The sequence below is a fragment of the Abramis brama genome, assembly GCF_963993115.1.
Source record: "Abramis brama genome assembly, chromosome: 16".
NCBI classification, from domain to species: domain Eukaryota; kingdom Metazoa; phylum Chordata; class Actinopteri; order Cypriniformes; family Leuciscidae; genus Abramis; species Abramis brama.
Window position 1 is genome coordinate 22,674,082 of NC_139978.1, and position 19,600 is coordinate 22,693,681.

General features: G+C 36.7%; 1 protein-coding gene across 4 annotated transcripts; it reads right to left on the reverse strand.

Annotated features, from left to right (window-relative positions):
- Positions 1–513: 513 nt before the first annotated feature.
- Positions 514–19,316, reverse strand: LOC311065970 (acylamino-acid-releasing enzyme). Of its 4 annotated transcripts, none has more exons than XM_084086872.1 (26): positions 19,243–19,316; positions 18,556–18,727; positions 18,077–18,396; positions 17,196–17,262; positions 15,455–15,867; positions 10,974–11,106; positions 10,742–10,868; positions 10,517–10,592; positions 10,366–10,441; positions 9,504–9,643; positions 9,241–9,375; positions 8,993–9,084; positions 8,753–8,790; positions 8,528–8,649; positions 7,804–7,864; positions 7,616–7,710; positions 7,356–7,425; positions 7,153–7,238; positions 6,918–7,056; positions 6,742–6,825; positions 5,675–5,755; positions 5,498–5,586; positions 4,778–4,971; positions 3,476–3,578; positions 2,997–3,103; positions 1,855–2,476 (listed from the first exon to the last, which is right to left on the reverse strand). In XM_084086872.1, the coding sequence occupies exons 1-26, from the start codon at positions 19,270–19,272 to the stop codon at positions 2,374–2,376; spliced, it is 3,153 nt and encodes a 1,050-aa protein (XP_083942998.1). In that variant the 5' UTR covers positions 19,273–19,316; the 3' UTR covers positions 1,855–2,373. The 4 variants fall into 4 exon arrangements, 3 of the variants coding, with proteins under 3 accessions (XP_083943000.1, XP_083942998.1, XP_083942999.1); XR_014603000.1 differs by having other exon boundaries at positions 1,856–2,476; positions 4,778–4,921; XM_084086873.1 differs by having other exon boundaries at positions 2,236–2,476; positions 3,043–3,103.
- Between the last annotated feature and the right edge of the window lie 284 nt (positions 19,317–19,600).

Consider the following 19,600-nt stretch of genomic DNA (forward strand, 5'->3'; position numbering starts at 1 on the left):
CAATTTTCCTCATTATTAGTCTGTGATCAGAGCACAAAGGACTTCATGGGAGACTGCAGGGAATTTAGTTACACTGCAGTACGATGGGTCTTTTTTAAAACTTTTAAACAGTTAAACAAACTATTAAAAATCAGTTTTAAAATAAAATAAAAGATTAATAATAAAATAAAATATGAAAAAACTAAAAAGTTAGAAATGTTGCATAAGCAACTAACTGAAATAATGAATTAAAGCTATAAATACTTAAAAATAACAATAAAAATGAAGTAAAATAAAATGAAAATTAAAACTTTAAATATAAAAAAGATAATTCAAAATATTAATAAATACTATAATAATAGTATATAAATAGTACTTAAACAACTGCTTTTAAATGACTTGTTTAAAATATCAGATAAAGTTAATCTCTTGACCTAGAAACTTGTCTACATATGATTAACAGAGACAGACAACACATTGCAAAAATATACAGATGACAGCCAACAATCCATAAAAGAAATATGTAAAAACTATGATAAAAAGACAATTTTATTTGATCTCTAATGGGTGGGCACCCTTTTTGGGGGATGGACAGTGACCACTAGTTTTGAACAACTTCAGGCCTGGGGTAAGATGAGCCAATAAGTGGGGTAAGTTGTGCCAGTTTGATTTATATCCTTTTTCTTTTTAACAGGCGAAAATAAAATAGAACAGCCAATATTACCATACCCATTTATCAGTTTGAAAAACGGGGATCTACCTTAAGATCACTTGTAATGACCAAAAGCAACTGAGGCAACATGAACCAAAGTATAACAAAGTCTGATTTAAGGATTTAATTTATGCTACAGTATTTTGACAGCTTAGATCGATTCAGTGCACAATCACTAATTCTGTCTACATTATATTTATGGTTGTTGATTCAGCATTCCCCAGGCCTACTGGATCTGACCCAACTCCCAGGATTCTCGGGGAAAAAATGCTTGAGATAAAGCTACTTTTTGTGTTTTCGTTAAGTTATTACGCAGAGCTCATAAAAGTACCAACAAAGCAGTGGCTCATTTTTAACCCTGTCTCCCTCTACTCAGTGTGACCTTAAAACTACTCCTATTTTTCTCCTTACTTCCTCTAATCTGCTTCTCATCTGCTTTTCACCCCCTGGCAATGATTTTCTGCTTTTTTGGTGTTTGTGTTTATTCTCAAATTCTGCCTTGCTCTTTAATCTTCCTTTATAAGTCTTCCAGCAGCTAGGCAGACTGAGACAGAGAGAAAAGACCTAATGATATTTGACCTACCAAGACCCGGACACCTACACCAAACCCGAACAAAGGGTGAATAATAATAATACAGACCTTTCTTTCTCTTTCTCTCTTACACACACCCACACAGTGGCAGTGGTCTCAGATGACCTGTTGTGTTCTACTTCTGTCTCTGTGGGTCATTAGCAAAGCAATCTTAACAGGTTATAAAAGCAATCTGCCCCTGAGACTGCCAGCATATTGAAAATCCTCATTCTACAATTGGCCTTTTAAAACACTGTAACATAAACCTGGCTGGTGCTCAACATACCACAAACGGCAAACCAAAATACCCAATAATAATAATTTAAAAAGCATTAAAAACAGAGTTCACGACAGAAACACAAGAGCTGAATGAATCTGTCAAAGGGGATTTAAGGATTAAGTGTTCAAAGGACAAAAATGTTGCTAAAACTATGAAACAAAGAAATCTTTGAAGGAAGGATATTTCTTAAGCGGCTGTAAATGAAATAGACACAAGAGTCTTAGATATGTGAGCTGTTACGGCAGCCACCAAAGCCAGCATGCACACCTGAATGAAGTGCATGTACATTGTCCAAAATAAATGACACACATTTCTCTCTTGTATCATGTTTATAAACATGGAATGTTTGAATGTCTGCAGATACATTTCTGAAACTAGAAAATAGATTTTTGTTCTTCTCTTGTACTTCCTGTCCGAAATGTACTATTTTTAATATTCAAACTAATTTAAATCTACAAACAATCACCATGTCTATGTATTTAAAGTCAAACAGATTTGATCTAAATATATTGCCATGTTACTCTCCATTAAAAACAGAATGAAGAGCAAACATCTCACAACAGTCTGGATGTTTAGAAATTGATTGTAAAAATAATAGTTGAGTAACTCAGTACATGAGCTCAGATTTCTTAACTTATAGACTCCATGCTTTGGCATTTGACCCCTTATTTTAGCAGTGCTGATTTAACATAGACAGGTCTGCCCCCTAATGGACAAGGACCTCCATTGCATGTAAATTTAGTTTCAGTGCAGCATTCATAGACGTTAACAGTTTTGGCAAGAATGTCACAATAATGTGCAGACAGAAATAAAAAAAGCATCTGAGAACTGTCAGTTTAAATGTTCTTTAAACCACAGAGCGATGTTGAGGAAGCAGTCAGACTGAGTGTTGACTTTAGACAGCGAGTGACCCTCATCACTGTACCACAACAACCTGAGAAACAGACAAAGAGAAGAGAGAGAGAGTGTGTGATAAAGAAAGAGCAGGCTGAAGGGTCAGTGAGATTTTTTTTTTTAAATAAATGAATACTTTTATTACGTTTAGAATGATTTCGAGTGACAGCAAAGATATTTATAAATGTTACAAAAGATTTCCATTTCAAATAAATGTTTCTATTCATCAAAAAATCCTGAAAAAAGTATTAACATTAATAACAAAAAATCTTTCTTGAGCACCAAATCAGCATAGAATGTTTCTGAAGGATCATGTGACACTGAAGACTGGAGTAATGATGCTGAAAATTTAGCTTTGCCATAAGAGGAATAAATTACATTTAATAATACAATAAAATATGTTATTGGCCAAAACCAATCATCTCAATATGGCCAAATACTGGCTGTTTAAATCAGCCTGGTCTATCACTATTAGTGACAAATAATATGAGTATTCAGTATGTTTGTATATTAAATGATGGTGTTTGTTTGTGTGTGTGTGTGTGTGTGTGTGTGTGTACCTGACAGGTGTATTCCTGCTCTTGAGTGCTCTGTAGAGCTCCAGACCCTGGTGAGGCGATACTCTCCTGTCTCTCCCACCCAGCATTAACAAAACAGGAGCTCGGATCTAAACACACATACACAGACCACATTAAGGTTTAATATTTACATATTAAGCTTATTATGCTACACAAGAAATTCTCTATCCCAGAAATAATTACTTTTCCTGTCTGTGTGTGAGTGTGCATCGTTTGATGACAAATTTGTACTCAGAAATGTGCTAAACCTAAGAAATAATCCAAAAACCTCCTTTTAGGGTTATCCTCATTTGTAAAAAAAAAAAAGAAATAAAAAAAGGGTATAAAATAAAAATAAACTGTAAACATGCAGAAAGTTTTAGGGTTCAGCATTCATAACTAGCTGTACATAAAACCAATAGAAGTCTGTGCAAAATCCCTATTTAGATAGTTTAGGAATGCATGCGTCTGTCAGTGTATACCTGTGCAGCGTGTATTATAGGTGACTTCTCCAGCATGGAAGTGAGGGACTGTGATGTGGGCAACTGGTCAAAAGCATACTGAAGCCCAACAGAGGAATATCTCCTGTAGGGGCAGTACAAGCACACAACACCATTACAGTTACCTTCGGCCACTGTAAAAACTGAAATACAGCATATTGTTCATTATCCAAAAGATTTAACATTATAATTTCAGAATACTAAGGCAATACTAGATTACTGCATTATACACAGAGGTTCCTTCTAGTGCTGGAAAAAATTAGGCTTAACTGTGTTTTTTCCTGGATCTGAAAGAGAAACTGGTTCTATGCTTTTAAAGACCCAAATCAAAATTTACTTTTTTATTTTCATGGAATGTTGCAGTTTATTATACATTTTTTTACCCGTGTACATCATTTAAAAAAGAATGCAAAAAGATACGAGATACGATGATGATGCAAGAGTCGTTGCGTTTTAATGTTTTTGTTAGCCTATCCATTTGAACTCAATAGAGGCAATGCTGCTGCGTTTTTTTATTCAAAACATTGCAGAAATTGAGAAGCTAAATAGAGAGACAATCTTGGTTACGTCGAAACCATAACCAAGCCTTTCACACAGAACACATTTTTCTGCTCTGCTTTTCTATTGTTTTCACTCACATCTTGCACAAGAGAGCTGCATGTTTAAAAAGCCATGTAAATTTAAAAGAAGTTAATCTTTCAAAAAACATGTCTCGAGACTTTGTGAGGATTTTTTCTATTCCACTGCATCTCATGTTTTTTTTAAAGGAAAAAAGCACTCTCTGTGATTAGTGCTTTGGCTCTTTGTATTAAACTATGCATATATGTAAACAGAGGCCAGCTAGTAAGAGCTGTACAAGTAAACCTCACTCCCCTGGCCTCAAGAGACTGACGTCCTTGTTAGCACGCCCGCCTCTCATGCCGGTTTGAATCCCGCTCAGAGCGGGTCGAGTAGAACCGGAGGGGTTACATATACATGATGCTGTTTTAATCATAATTGTTAAATCAATTTACAAAATTACATTTGATTAATAAAGGTCAATTTAAACGTTATGCACTTCTTTTTTTTGACAGTCATGTTATTTTATTGCTTTGAATAAACAATATAATGTGGAGAGTTAATATTTAGCTCATTACACCCCCTTGTGGCCTCAGGAGACAAGCCAAAAGTGAAATTATGCCTTTTAAATTTCAATATTAGTAATATTTAAGTATAAAATTCGAATTTAGTTTTTCAGACATTTTCACAGCCCTAGTAATAACGAATGTAAACATGATACATTACCAGTCTATGATATCACTGGTCCCGAGCAGCGTGGCAGCATTGATGACGGGGTTTCGTGATGCACAAGCTCTGTAGAAATCTGGATACTGACCGACCAGGTGGCAGGCCAGGAATCCACCATGAGAGCCACCCATCACTGCCACTCTATCAGGGTCGAGAGTAGTCTCATTATGCAAAGCGCACAACACTGCCCTCTGGACACAAAGAATGACAAACAATCTAATGCAATACTTTTTTTTTTTAACAGGCACATGTTATTTGTGACCCTGGATCACAAAACCAGTCACAAGTAGCTCGGTATATTTGTGGCAAAAGCCAACAATACATTGTATGGGTCAAAATTATCGATTTTTCTTTTATGCCAAAAACCGTTCGGATATTAAATAAAGATCATGTTCAATGTTCAAGTCAAGATATTTTGTAAATTTCCTACCATAAATATATAAAACATTTATTTTTGTGAGTGAATGCAGCACAGTCGCAAACATAAAAGGACAACTTTAAAGGTGATTTTCTCAATGTTTCGATTTTTTTGCACCCTCAGATTCCAGATGTTCAAATAGTTTTATCTCTGTCAAATATTGTTATATCCAAACAAACCATACACCAATGGAAAGCTTATTTATTCAGCTTTTAGATGATGTATAAAGCTCAATTTCCAAAAAATTGACCCATGTGACTGGTTTTGTGGTCCAGGGTCACATTTGTGCATATACACACCTGAACATCTTTGACGTCCTGACTGCCAACATTTCCAAGCAGAGACTCTATGCCATCTTGACCGAAACCAGTGGAGCCCCTGTAGTTCACTTAACACACAAAATGTTAAAATACTTCAGTGCTCATTTTCGATTTTTTATGTTGTGACAGGAACAAGAATGACATATGAACACTCACCCATAAGAACAGCAAAGCCCAGTTTGGTTAAAGCAGCAGCTGTGGCATTCCAGTCAGCAGCGAAATGAGAATGAGGACCACCTGCACAAAGAAATACTTTACTAGAGCCGCGTTTCCACCGCAGGAACTTTCCCCAGGAACTATGGACTTTGGGGTGGAACCAGGGTCTAAATGAAGTTCCGGGTAAATATTTCCCCCTCCGAAAGTCCCTGCTCTTAAGGGTAGTACTTTTTCAAAGCTCAGGAACTTTCAGGGGTGGGACTTGGGCGCTGAACATGCTGATTGGTTGAGTTCACGCAGTATTTTATTTTAACCACCATCTGTTGCGGTGCGTGTGTTAACAGTTGTTTGCTATTCGAATTACAATGGAGTTTAAAAAATACAACTGATGGACCGACAGGGTTCAGGCTTTATTAAGCTTAAATTCAGAGGATGAAATCCAGCGGAAACTGTAAAGTCGGGCGCAGTACGTCACGGGACTATTTGCCTAATCTTCGTGGTAGTTTTAGAACGTGGTGGAAACGCAGACAGCAACAGGTCTGGGGGGAAAAAAGTTCCTGGGACAAATTGTTCCGGGTAATTTCGGTGGAAACGCAGCTTAGGTATGTTTACATGCAGTAATTTTCATCTATCCGAATTAGTCCAATCCAATTTCAGATTCTGAAAGTTATGTTTATATGAACCCTAAACTTTGCAGTCCAATTTACATTTTCATTTACGTATTCCAAACAAAGCACAAAATAGGCACATCAGTATTTTCACCCAAAAAATGGTTTTAAGCCAGTTATTTATATCTTTTACTGTAGTGTGTCAGTAGAAAATATCAGTTTACATATCCAATATTTCTTTTGTCATCAATTGTTATAATCCAGTGAGATTTTTGTATGCACAAGGACAACTGTTGTCTGACAACAGCCGGTATGATCTGATCTCACCAACATCTATTACATCAAGAAACAGAAAAAACTGAGACAGACTAAATCCAGAAGAACTGTGGCAACATCTCTTAGACATTTGAAGAAACGGTCATTTGAATTAAAATTACATGAAAAAAGTACCAGCCTTACCGTGTATATTCACCACTAGAGGAGTTTTCCTTCTCTCTTGAGGACTGTAAGGCTTCAACAAAATTGCTCCGAAATTCAGTCCAGCTATATAGAGGCAGAGAGGAGGAACGAGAAAAATCACAAAAAAGTATTGCTAGTAGCGGCTGTATATCTGATGATTGATCCATGTAACTCACAGAACTGATGGTTCTCCTCTTGAGAAGGGGGTGTGATCAACATGGGCTGCCAATAAAATTCCTCATACACATCTGCTCCACCCAGATTACAAAGTTGCAAATCCTCAGCCTGATCAACTGCTGAGAGGAAGCCAACTCTCTACAGAAAACACACAAAGCTGTGTCATGCAGTATCTTCAGTGAAAGATGACTATTTTAGTAAAGTGTGTGCACGTGTGTGTGTGTGTGGTTGTACCAGGCAGGGTGGCTGATTTGGAGACGAGCAGCTCATCACCATCAGGTCTTTTTGTATTGTCAACAGCTGCACGCTCCCAAAATCATCTACCAAACACAAAAATACAGAATTAATTAAAGTCACAAATGCAATGACACTGATAGTAAAGAGAACAAACAGCCTGAAGTCAAAGCAGTCATGACATCACTCCATATTCACACTACCTAGTCTTAGCACATCCAGTCCGCACACTTGTGTGACTCTTCCTGTGGTTCTGTTGACTGAGAAAACTGCCTAAAAGAACAGATGGTGCAAAAATCACAAAATCTTAACACTAGGAATTAGAAATTCAGAATCCACATAGTGGAGACATTGGACACACAGGTTTCTATGCAAGCTATTTAACAGCGTGCCAACATTTTTTTATTATTTTGGTAAAGCACCTGTATTTTTTGTCCTCAGCTACATGTATGTATTTGTTAACCTTATTGTTTTCACAGGCACTGCTGAAGAAGATTCTCTCACTGTCTGCAGACCAGCATTGAGACGGCAACGACTCGTATATACCAGCAAACTGACCTGTGAGTAAAGAAAACATTGTGAAAAGTGCTACACAAATTAAACTGACTTGACCTCACTCTTCAATAAGTGCATGTGTTTTTATCCAAATACCCTTTTCTGCTCTCCTGACCACATCTACCAAAACCGAAGTGCTTCTGTTCTTCATATCATACTAAAATGGACAAACAAAGACAGAGAAAACAGTTTAATAAATATAATAATAAATATAATATGTATAATATAATATTAAATGTATACACACACACAGTTTGTGTGAGCTTTTTACGGTTCAAAAGCTTGGGGATGGTAAGATTTCTGAAACGTCTCTTATGCTCACCAATTTTGTATTTATTTTATCAAAGTGAATATAGAGTAATAAAAAACTAATATAGGTAATATTGTGAAATACTGTTAAAATTTAAAATAATTGTTTTCTATTGTAAAACATGGAAAATATATTCCTTTGATAGCAAAGCTGAATTTTCAGCAGTCATTAGTCTTCAGTGACACATGATCTCTCAGAAATCATTCTAATATCCTGATTTGGTGCAACATTTCTTATTATTATCAATGTTGCACTTTTTTTCAGATTCTCTGATGAGAATAACGTTTATAAAGCAGCATTTACTAACCATTTTAATCAATTTAATGCATCCTTGCCGTGTCTTCATTTCTTTAAAAAATAAAAATAATTCTTACTGGCCCCTAACTTTTGACCAGTTGAGTATATAGTATAATAAATATTAAACAAAATACTCCAGTTTGGCATTTCATCCAAACATTCCTAAGTGAAATATTATTACATTATATGTTAATCAATTATTTGCATTCTTACCAACATCATGCTCAGGCACTGATGATGTGGTCCAAAGACCTGGCCCTGTAAGTAGACGATCCAACACGAGTCTGGACTCATCCGAGGGCTCGACACAGACATGCTGTCAGATGACAAGCACTCTGACCAGGTCAAAGGTCAAATTGAACAAAAAGAGGTTATAAAAGTGCATACATACATACAATCCCTCCTTTATGAATAAATAATATAAAATAAAAATCTCACCACAGTTCCCTTTCATATTCAAGTAGAAGAGAGCTGATCTGGAAAAAAAAAGAAAATCAGCAAAATGTTATATTTTAAAACATTATAGTATTTTAAAATCTTGGCACAAAGTCAGCCAACTGAGATAAGCATCTTATTAAATAGTAGCACTTGAGGATGGAAATATAACTGAATCAATATTTCTAAGAAAAAGTACTAGCTGTTAAAGGGATTGAAGATTTCTCTAACTCCGCCTCTCACCTACGATTGGAGCAGAACTTCAGTCCCAGTCTGAATGGCTCATTCCAATGGCCCACAAACACCACACCCCTTCCATTAGGCCCCCACAGCGCCTTGAGAGAGAGGGAGGAGTATTTAATAATTCAGTTATTATTTAAAGCACTTGAATTTGAGATTACTGATATAACATCTACCATTTAAAGCCAATATGGCATAACATAACGATTATCAATTGGGTAAATAAAAATAGTGAGATATATCTGTCTCACCTGTCCTGGTGATATATTAGGAGGGATGCCAGCATACACAATGACTGCAGCTTTATGGAGATCAGCTACACACAAGACTGGACAGCTTTTACCCACCAGCCCCTCACCCCAGTCTTCAACATACACGTTCTTATCCTGAGAAATGTCACAAGCCTTTTAAAACCTCAAATGCATTTCTTCTAACATCTAGTTACAACAGTTAATGCACAAAGCTAAATGTGGGATAAGCTCAGTTGAGATGATTTGATAGACAGACATCGCACCTGTTCCTCAAGCAATACTAGCCCTCCATCCTCACTGGCTGATGCAAATGATGATTGAGCTGAGGGCTCCACCCTCTTCTTCTCAGCCACATACAGCAACTTCTTTTCACATGGTGACCAGGCCAAACATGCAAACTGAGCTAATGATGCACAAAGAAAGAGTACACACAATCAGACCAATATCCTTATACACTGATCAGGGGTCCAGACAGAGTACATAAAAATCAATAGTGGCTCCCTACTGGTTACTAAAATGAATCATTCATATTCAATTTACAGAACCACTCAATATACACGTCTATTTTAAAAAAGAATCATGAGAAATCTTGTGACATCTAAGGTCTTTGAACTATTAAAACATCCTGCAAGTTTCATAGCTTAAAACATCCTCCTCATTATAAACAAAGCATTTATTTAAAAAGGCTCCAAAAACAGCTCGTTCTGATATTGGGTGACCTGTGACGTCATACTGGCAAATACATTTGCATATGACTGCCTCCAGAGCATGACATTAACGAATAGTTATACATCATTGTACCATAGGCCCGATTCCATTCAGTCACAAAACGCAAAAGAGAGAAGTTTCTTGTTTTGCCAGTTGTAGACTGATATAACTCTCACAAACGAAGTGCACCTCATATAAAGGTTCTCAGTTCATCCCAATTGAGACATGCCTGAAAATGGCTTATGGTCCAGTGAGTGAGTCAGTTTTTAGATTTAAAGCCTCATTTTAGACATAGGCCTGATTCACTCCAAAGAATGAGCTCAAGAGTCATTTGTTCACAATTAGCCATATTCGGCCCACGGTCCAGTGATTCAAGGCTCTTGGTGTGTAACACGGACAGCAAAAAGTGTTTCTTACCATCTTCGTACACTTTTCCATGCGTATTCAGAGCTATGAGGTCCAAGCTTTTCTCCAGACCATTTTTGCCCCAAACCTACCAAGAAAAACAACAAAAATATATATATTTTCCTCACATTCAAATGTACATTTCAAACATATCAGCCATTACCTCCAGGTACTGATGTTCTGCTTCCTCTCGGATGACAGCTTGAAGAGTCCCAGAAGGAGACTGGCAGCTGAGCAACCTGAGTGAGAGATGAATTTTGTCTACGGGCGTGTTGTCTACTTGTAGTCAAAACTATCTTTCTTTTTACCTCTTGAGGATACATGAATATCTGCATAATATATATATATATACACACACACACACATGCATACATCTTACATATCTTACTCTTTCTCTATGTGTGAGCTTGTTCCAGATGGCAGAACGTGCTCTATTGTGTCATGTTTACAAAGTAGAGTCCATCTTTGAGAGAAATGCAGTTTCACCCCTCTCTCCAAATCACACTGACTCCATCCTACAGAGAAAGAGTGTTGAAAAGCTAGCACCATAAAGTGTTCATATCACTAAACTATGCAAATACACCATAAAACTACACAACAGAACTCTCCACTAAACTCACGGGCCAATACAGTAATGCACCGCTTGTCAGTGGCAGTGTCCACCAGCTCCTCAGTGACCACAGAGGCCGAAATGGGCACAGGAAACCTGATACAGTGTCTGAACACATCTCTGATCATGCTCTCCATTGCAACCTGAAACCACAAACATATTAATTACCAGTTAACAACATAAACCGAAAACAACATGAGTAAACAAACCTGATGAGCAGCCAAACCCGAACCAGCCTACAGACTGTTAATAACCCATTTTTTTATACTTTAGAGCCCACTGACTATATACAGTATATACACTTAAGTACATAATATGTCACATACTAGTGCACAGCAGTATTCAAAACTCAGTATTCAAAAATGTCTTACATGTAACGTTAACTGAACTAATTTTTAATCAGTTACTGGTCCCACATTTAGGCAATATTTCTTGCTCCATGAAATAACTTCTTCTTCTTTTTTTATCTCACTGGCCTGTATAACGCTATGATAACGATACGTTTCCGATAAGCTCATTAAAATGTTTATTCTGTCAAAAATAAAACATGTTCATAAAATAGACGTTACTATAACGTTAAAAAGTATCACCGGTTCCGTTCGCACCTTACAATAGATATGGGCCAGAAAGGCGTAAACGAAATCTGGCTAAAACAAGACACTCCTCTGCCACGCATGTCAACAACGATCCGCGCCGGTCGAGTGAAAGCGGACTGTCATGACAGAAGAGTGAGATCGGGGAAAATCGCTGGAGTGTCGAAGAGAGCCGATGTTTCAGCAGCGGTCAAAGGGCTTTCTCTGCGGACGCATCCATTCTGCGGCTATGGGGGTGGTTCGGTTTATTCATCACACTTTTGACACCATGCTCTTTATTTTGACTCCGCCAATATTTAAGAACTGCTTGTGTTTAAGAATAATAATATAACCCATAGTATTACGAGCAAAGTATTAGGTTTTGTTGCATGTAAAATCACGCAAACTATGCCTTTTTATGATATTGTCCTTTCTTTTTAGCTGCATAAACTTCAACGTTGCTATTTATCTTTAATCTGAAATTATATTATGACCCCGTGGGTCCAGATGAATAGGAATTTCAAGATATACAAATAAGTTAATGCAGAATCAAACCAGAAACCGCAGAAACAAGCCACAACACAACAAAAATGCTCCTGCTCATTTCTTTGCCATAGGGCTTCATATTAGAGGTAATGGTCTAACAAAATCCTAATTTAAAAAAAATTGCATTTGAAATAGCCAAGTAATTTATAGGTATATACAAATTTTGTGTAATATTAAAAGATTGGTTAAAAGCTGTTTGAAATTTGGATTTTGTTAGACCATTACCTCTATTATGAAGCCCAAATTTTTCTTCATCCTTTATATGGCCAAGAAACAGTGTCGTGAAATGACTTGGCTGACTCAATATGTGAAGAGGTCAGGGGTCCATAAAAACATTTGGTATGGTAAAAACCTGTTCAAAATTGTGTGCGTGTCTGTTTAGCAGAATAGCTGGAATCTTTTTTGTTTTCTAAATAATAATATTAATAATAACTAATAGACCATTGCACTCAGTGCTTTTCCATTGGGTGGAGAGACACATTTTGTCATTACTATTATCATTCACAAGATATATCTGCAAAGGAGTCAAATGCAACATCATTGCCTGAACTTTCTTTCAAAAGCTCAGGATTTGTATGGTTCAAGTGCCATATTGCAATGGACTTGTGTGGACATAGATTACTATTCTATGTAATCTATCATGGGCAGTGCCAAATGTGTTTGTTTTTTTGCTAGACGAATTATCAGAAATCCACTTATTTCTGATAACCTCTGAAAGACCTTCCTTATTGAGAGGTGTCTCATCTTCAGTAGAAATAAGACTGTACAGTAGAGATAAGACCGTAAACTAATGACCAAAGATAGATGCACTGGATAGGCCCATTAATCCATTCCTATGTTAAAACTCAATGCACGTCAGCCCTTTTCAAATTCACAGGCCCCTTTACGGAGATGTCCCGTTGTATATTTCTGAGCATGTACAGGTCTTACTGGTCCAGTGACTGTTCCTCCAACAGCGGAAATTCCATTTGTGCGGTCAATACACGTTGACGGATGATGGTGATTTATATTGACATCTGGAGTAGACAAAGAATGACGTCTTTGAATGTGAGTTTTGATGTTTTTTTTGTTTAAAATCTTGTTGCAAAAGCAGCACATTGTTCGCTTTGGCCTACACTTAGATATTTTTTTGTTACTGGTGGAGATGCATTCAGTTGGGTTGGCAGACACAATATTTTGAATGTCTGAGGGCATTACAATTGTAGGATGTAAAACAGCAGTCTTCGAGTCTGTCAAAGAACTTGGTGTAGGTGGAGTGCCGGAAAAATGTTCTGTTTCTGAGGCACTGTGGTCAACCATGCATGGCGCAGAAATAATGGAAGGTCCAGAGGTGCTTGCGACTGGTGGAGAAGTCAAAGCTCGAGGTAAACCTGGAGTGGTTAAAGGTTTGGGGATAGGATCACATGTGGCAGATACTGTTGAGATGCTGTGGGACGATGGAAAGTTAGTTGGTTTTAAAGCACAGGTTTCTAAACATTCTCTAGAAGGTTCTGTAGATGGAATATGGACTTTGGTTGATGCACACTTCTGCACATGGTTAATAAATAAGTTTTTTCGAATTATACTTTGACGGCAGTAGCAGCAGTGATAGTGTCCACTATCTATACATCCCAGGTGGCATTTATATATTTTATACCCTGTAAAAAAAAGAGAGAGAAATATAACACAAAATACTTTTATGAATGCATATGCAGAATTTTACATGCTGACAATCATTTCAGAGAGACAACATGATTTTGTCTGTTTTTATAACATTTCACAGAAACATACCTCCATGCTTGACAACAGACCTCTCGTGGGTCTGTACATGTGCCACCAGAGCAGGATACTCTCCAGTCTTTTTACAAAACAGGCATTTGTACTCATTTTCAGCAAGTGAAATAGGTCCCGGAGAACTTCCCTCATTCAGAATGGTAACATGAAACTATAAGTAAATAAAATAAATTTATTTATTTATTTAATTTTATAAACTCCTTAATAGTCCACATTACTTATAATTGTCACAACCAAAAATACGAACATTTAACATTTAATTTACAAAACGTGTATGTGTGAAGATAGGGTTTCAATACTAATGAACATAGGTATTAAGACACGTCTGACTCTGGACACAAACCGGGGGGAAAAGGAAACTTTACAGTTATACCATTTCAAACACACTTAAATTGAAGGGAGACATAACCTTAGTTGACATTTAAAACATCCGTTCATTTCCCAACCTATTTGTGCTGCAGTTCACACACATAACGTTAGTTAAACTAAAATTCCATATGCTATATCACTGTATGAACAACAACTCATACTTACTTTCTCATCTCGACATTGAACCATCTTGACGACACAGAATTCGCGCGTCTATCGTTGGAGCGGCCGTGGGAATGTTGTTGTTGCTAGTAGGCGTTTCTTCTTCGTCTTCTTCATGTTTAATGGCCGTTCACTCCTTAGGAGTATTACCGCCACCTACTGTATAACTTGCATGGGTGATAGTAGCTATTTTTTACAGTCTATGGATAGTAGGCGTTTCTAGTAATGGACGTACCTGGCGTTGTCTTGCAGGACGCAGGCAGACAGACCCTCCTATGTATTGGTCCATATGGGAAATTTAAGGGTTCATAAAAATACATTGGTACAGTAAAAACTGTTCAAAAGTTGTTTCTTCAGTCCATTGCCACTATAAGCCTGCATGTTAGCTTTAACGTTTAACCCACCCTCTGAGGCAATAGAAACGTACCGCGAAATGATTGCGCAATAGTTTACCCAAATTTGTTTAGTTGTCCCATAACAAAAATATTGTTCATAAAAATATACGCACGCACGTGGGAGCATTTCTGTTGTGTTGTGGTGATTCGTTGAGTTAACATTTCGTTGTGTTGTGCACTACTGGGCCACTGTAGGATGGTTCACCCAGAAATGAAAATCTGTCATCACTGTTATGTCATTGAAAACTTGTATGACTTTCATTTGGAAAACACAAAAGGAGAAATTTTGAATAAAATGAGCGAGAATAATTAGGTGAACTGATTCCCCAACTTTTTTGTTCAGAAGAACCCCTTTGAACTAAAATAATGGCTTACCCCTCAGAGATTAATTAGTTAATATTTCAATAATTTAACATACATAGGCCTATGCATATTCACAGTTCTCTGATGTCAGTAAACGGTCACATGACATGCAGTTAAACAAATCAAATATTTACTCTTTAAGTAAGTGTTTTATTTTGTTTTTATTTTTTAATTATTTATTTGAATTGTCCATTAATTATTAGCTTTTCATCACAAATGCCCAAGGAATTCATAAACCCCAGTTTGGGAAACTAGAGTAAAAAAAAAAAAAAAGCAGAATAACTTTGCAAAGGATGAATTTCTCCTCTCACCTTCTGTTGTTTTCGCAAAGGGAGTCTCTGCTGTTTTGGGTTTTTCACCTGAGCACAGGCAGGTTTCTCCTGGTTTAAAACCTGATCTGGGTGCTTCCTTCTTAAATGCACCTGCAGATTCTTCCTGTGCAGCATTAAACCGCAGAAAGGACACAGATCTTGTGCGTCGGATTTGGATCTTTGTGGGATGGTGCTTTCCACAGGTGTGTGCCCAGTGAACATCTCATTTACCAAAGTCTTTATGGCGAGATCAGCCTCTATAGGATGAGGATTGGCAGCAGAATTTGAGACAGTGGTTTCTGGGCCATTGTGATCCACTACAGAGAGATTTAGCACTAAAGGTTCTCCTTCATCCACTGGGGATTTAGATGGCTCATCTGTTCTCACCTGCTCCTCCATAATCCTTCCTTCACCTGAGATTAAAGAGAGTAAAAATATGAATGTCTCTGATCAGACCATGTTAATATATAAGACTCATACATTACACACTGGATTTCATAATTTTGTTTTTTGGCTAGCCAGACTGACAAAGATCACCATGCAATCAAAATGGGCAATTTATGGAACATTGCAGTATTTATTCCGTGCACATTTTCTTCTTAACTTTTTGTGCCTTCATAATCTTTAATCAAAATACATCTGTTTGCTGGTGCGAAGGCGGGACAACCCGTCACTCACATGACATCACAGCAATAGCAAACCACAACAATCAAACAATCCAATCAATTCCCAATGGACAAAATCAAGTCCCACCCTACATTTTTTCACTTTTTGATAAGTCATATCACTTGGATATATCACAATAGAAAAAGAAAGACTATAGCAACTTGCTTTTCATTTTAAGGCTGGAATGTACTGCACTGCTTTTAAAGTCTGAACAGATTTTTAAAACAGTAGGCATACACTTGCCGAACAACAGATTATCACACACTACCAGACTTTCAAATCGTTCTGAAACAAACACACTCACACAGAAACCTGCCTGAAAGATGAAAGCAATGTTCTAAATTCATCTTAAAATAATAACCGTTAAATGGTCTGAAGCGAAACATTTATTCGGTGTCCATTATACATTATGCAATTTTCTGCAAAATTCTCTGACTCTGACTTCTCAAAATCTGTAGACTGGCTCTAACTTTCAGCAACTAGCATTGAAGCATTCAGACTGCATAAATGGGCAAAAGTGTTGTGTCATGTGTTCCAGCCTAATCTGCTCATTGATTTCAGTATGTTAAGTACACAAAGGCCTTAGACTCATTTTAAAACATCTATAACATCTCACTAAAGATTGATCCTAAAAGCTCAAAAACATTTCAAATGACCTGCTCGCCAGAACTATTCATGTTCCTGTTGGGCAAGTGGTAAAAAGGAAGGTTACATAGGCTATTATTCAGTATGAACTACTGTCATTCTACATTGTATCACATACTGCAGTGTTCGCTGAATAGTTTTTAAAAATGTAAGTTAAACAGCATGCAAGGATAAATGTTTCAATCCTATATTGTTGTCATATGCCCTCATCATGTTGTTTAATTCAGCAAGTGGAGCCTTGCCTTACTTATTTAGCATTTTTAATGCTTTGTGTTTTTATTTTGGCACTATGATCAAATAACAAGTAGATAAAAATATTTAAAAAAATTGTGCCTGATATCACTTCGTTCCTTTGTCACACTGGAAATGGAAGGTCAAGACGAGCACATTGCATTCTGCAGAATGTATTCTGTTTGATGAGACTCATCACCTGTGGACCCTTGGTCTGCCATCTCTGAATCAGTGGGCCCCGGGCCCGATGTCTCCTCACTTACAGCCTGCAAATGCACAGGACAAAAAGTGTTTAGTATGTTTAATTGTTTATATAAATTTCCACAGCTTCATAAATTTTGACACAACAAAGCCCATGATTTTTCTGCTATCTATTTATGATGATTCATCTAAATGAATATTTTCAGTGCATTAGTCTTAGGGACCATTTACACGACAGCGTTTTCAACTAATAATGGATTTTGGCCATTCGTTTACACAACAAGAGTTTTGTGGGCCTGAAAACGCAAACTTTTGAAAACGGGTGCAAGTTCTTAAAACGATACAGTTACCGTCTCCGTGTAACAAAAATGCAAATCTGTGAATATGGTGACTTCTCACATATTGCATATTTCGTGTTCAGTCTATAGGCGCGTAGTTTCTTTACAAAGTGACATTGCTAAGTACTGGCCTGACAGCATAATACAGCATTTTTAAGTTGTTATCGCAAATCCAAAAAACACAGAGGAAAAACTTTTCAGTTTTTACATCATTGTTGTGTAAACGTATCCTTAATGTGTGTATATATATATATATATATATATATATATATATATATATATATATATATATATATATATATATATATATCAGATCCTTAAGGAACCATTATGTAACAAACTGATTTGGTGTGCAAGAAACATAAATGTGCAAAAAAGTTGCTTAATATTTTTGTGGAAACCATGATACACTTTTTCAAGGATTTAATTAATTAAGGAATAAAGTATTACTTTCATTAAATAAATTTAAAACTTTACTGACCCCAAACTTTTTAACGGTAGTGTATAAAGATACATAAAAACAAAAGTAAAAGAAACTTACCATTTTAGGGCACAAATATTGTTCAAAGTTTGCTTTTCTTCGTCTGATTTTCTGAGCATCCTCAGAGATTCGGCTCTTGTGTCCATCACTGACAGGCATCTCCGCAGTGCTGCCAGACTCAGATGCAGTCAGATGAAGATCTGGTGCAGGTGAATTCTTCTCTGATTTCAACTCCACAACTGTTATCTTGGGTTTTTTGTTGTCACACATTGCCAGGTGTTTTAGAAAACCATCTTTCCTCATAAAAGTGGATGTGCAGCTGACACAGTGAAAGTGTGGACCAGTTCGGCACTTTAAGTGACATTTGAAAATGAAGAATTCTGGAAGGGAATAAAAAGGAAAGGGGTTCTCTATTATAGACCCATTATAGTAAGACAAAGAATAATCATTTATTCTTGTGACTTCACTACCTGAGACACTTTCAGGTAATCAATATTCAATATGCATGCAATTTCTCACACATATTATTTAGTACTAGCCTTTGTGTCGTATTGCTCTTCTTCTGTGACCCTGTAAATGTTTCAAACATTTGCTTTTGATGGTGGGTTTGAACATCTCAGGCACACAGAAAGGGCAGTGGTACAAGGAACAACAGTCTTCACATCTCTGCAGAGTTGGCTGCTCCTCTCCTCGCAAAATAGTTTTGTGTAGCTATGAAATGAAAATGTAAGAACAAAACATCACCTTAATGTGTCTTCTGATAATGGGCTTTGTAGCCTACATGAAAACCTTATTTAAAAAAGATAAATAATCCATGGCAAAATTATGTTTGCTTGCACCAAATCTGTCTGAATCTGCATTTTTATAAATAAATAAAAAGAAAGGGAATTTCAATTTCTAAATCTAACAATGTAATTTAAAGCAAAATGAATGTCAACATGTGGACAGGCCCCAAAAATAATACGTTTAAAGGTATCTTGGTGTCTGTATTAATGAATCTATCACAGAAACTCTCTGAATTAACAGCTGATCCTTTGACGGACTTCTCCAGCCAGGGGCCGATTAGCAGGTCTGCAGTTGGTCGCTTCCTGACGCTGCATCAAACTGTTACTCACCTGTAGCGTTTTAAACTCTGTATTTTGGTACGTTTGCTTATTCGTTCATGACACAATGTGAGGTGACAGATGTGACCTTTTAGTTAAGTATGCAGAAACTTTATAATTTACCTCTGTATGTTGACTTGTATGGCTGAACATTTTAGTCAAAAGAGCCCGATTTGTTTGGTCTAAAATCTCGCGAGATTCCCATGAGCGGAGACGTCGTAATTATCTTTTCAAAATAAAGAGCTACAAAACAAGAGTGCCGAACCATCGCACCCCAAACGATTTAAAACCATCACACTCAAATCATTCCATATATATATATATATATATATATATATAATTGGCCTATCAAGCACATTTTAATGATATACATTTGTAATCGGAGACCCAGGAAATTAAGTAAGATGCAATTTTACTGTATTTCGGTTTAATGAAAGCCATAATGTCTTACTACAACAAATACATTTGTCTGTCAAAAATA

Bases quoted from the DNA above. Each gene is read 5' to 3' on its own strand.
- LOC311065970 (XM_084086872.1), bottom strand. From the start codon at position 19,272: ATGTTCAGCCATACAAGTCAACATACAGAG. The intron at 10,869-10,973 runs GTGAGTTTAGTG...CTTTCTCTGTAG, and splicing joins GTGCATTACTGTATTGGCCC to GATGGAGTCAGTGTGATTTG. The intron at 8,650-8,752 runs GTGAGATTTTTA...TGACCTGGTCAG, and splicing joins GAATATGAAAGGGAACTGTG to AGTGCTTGTCATCTGACAGC.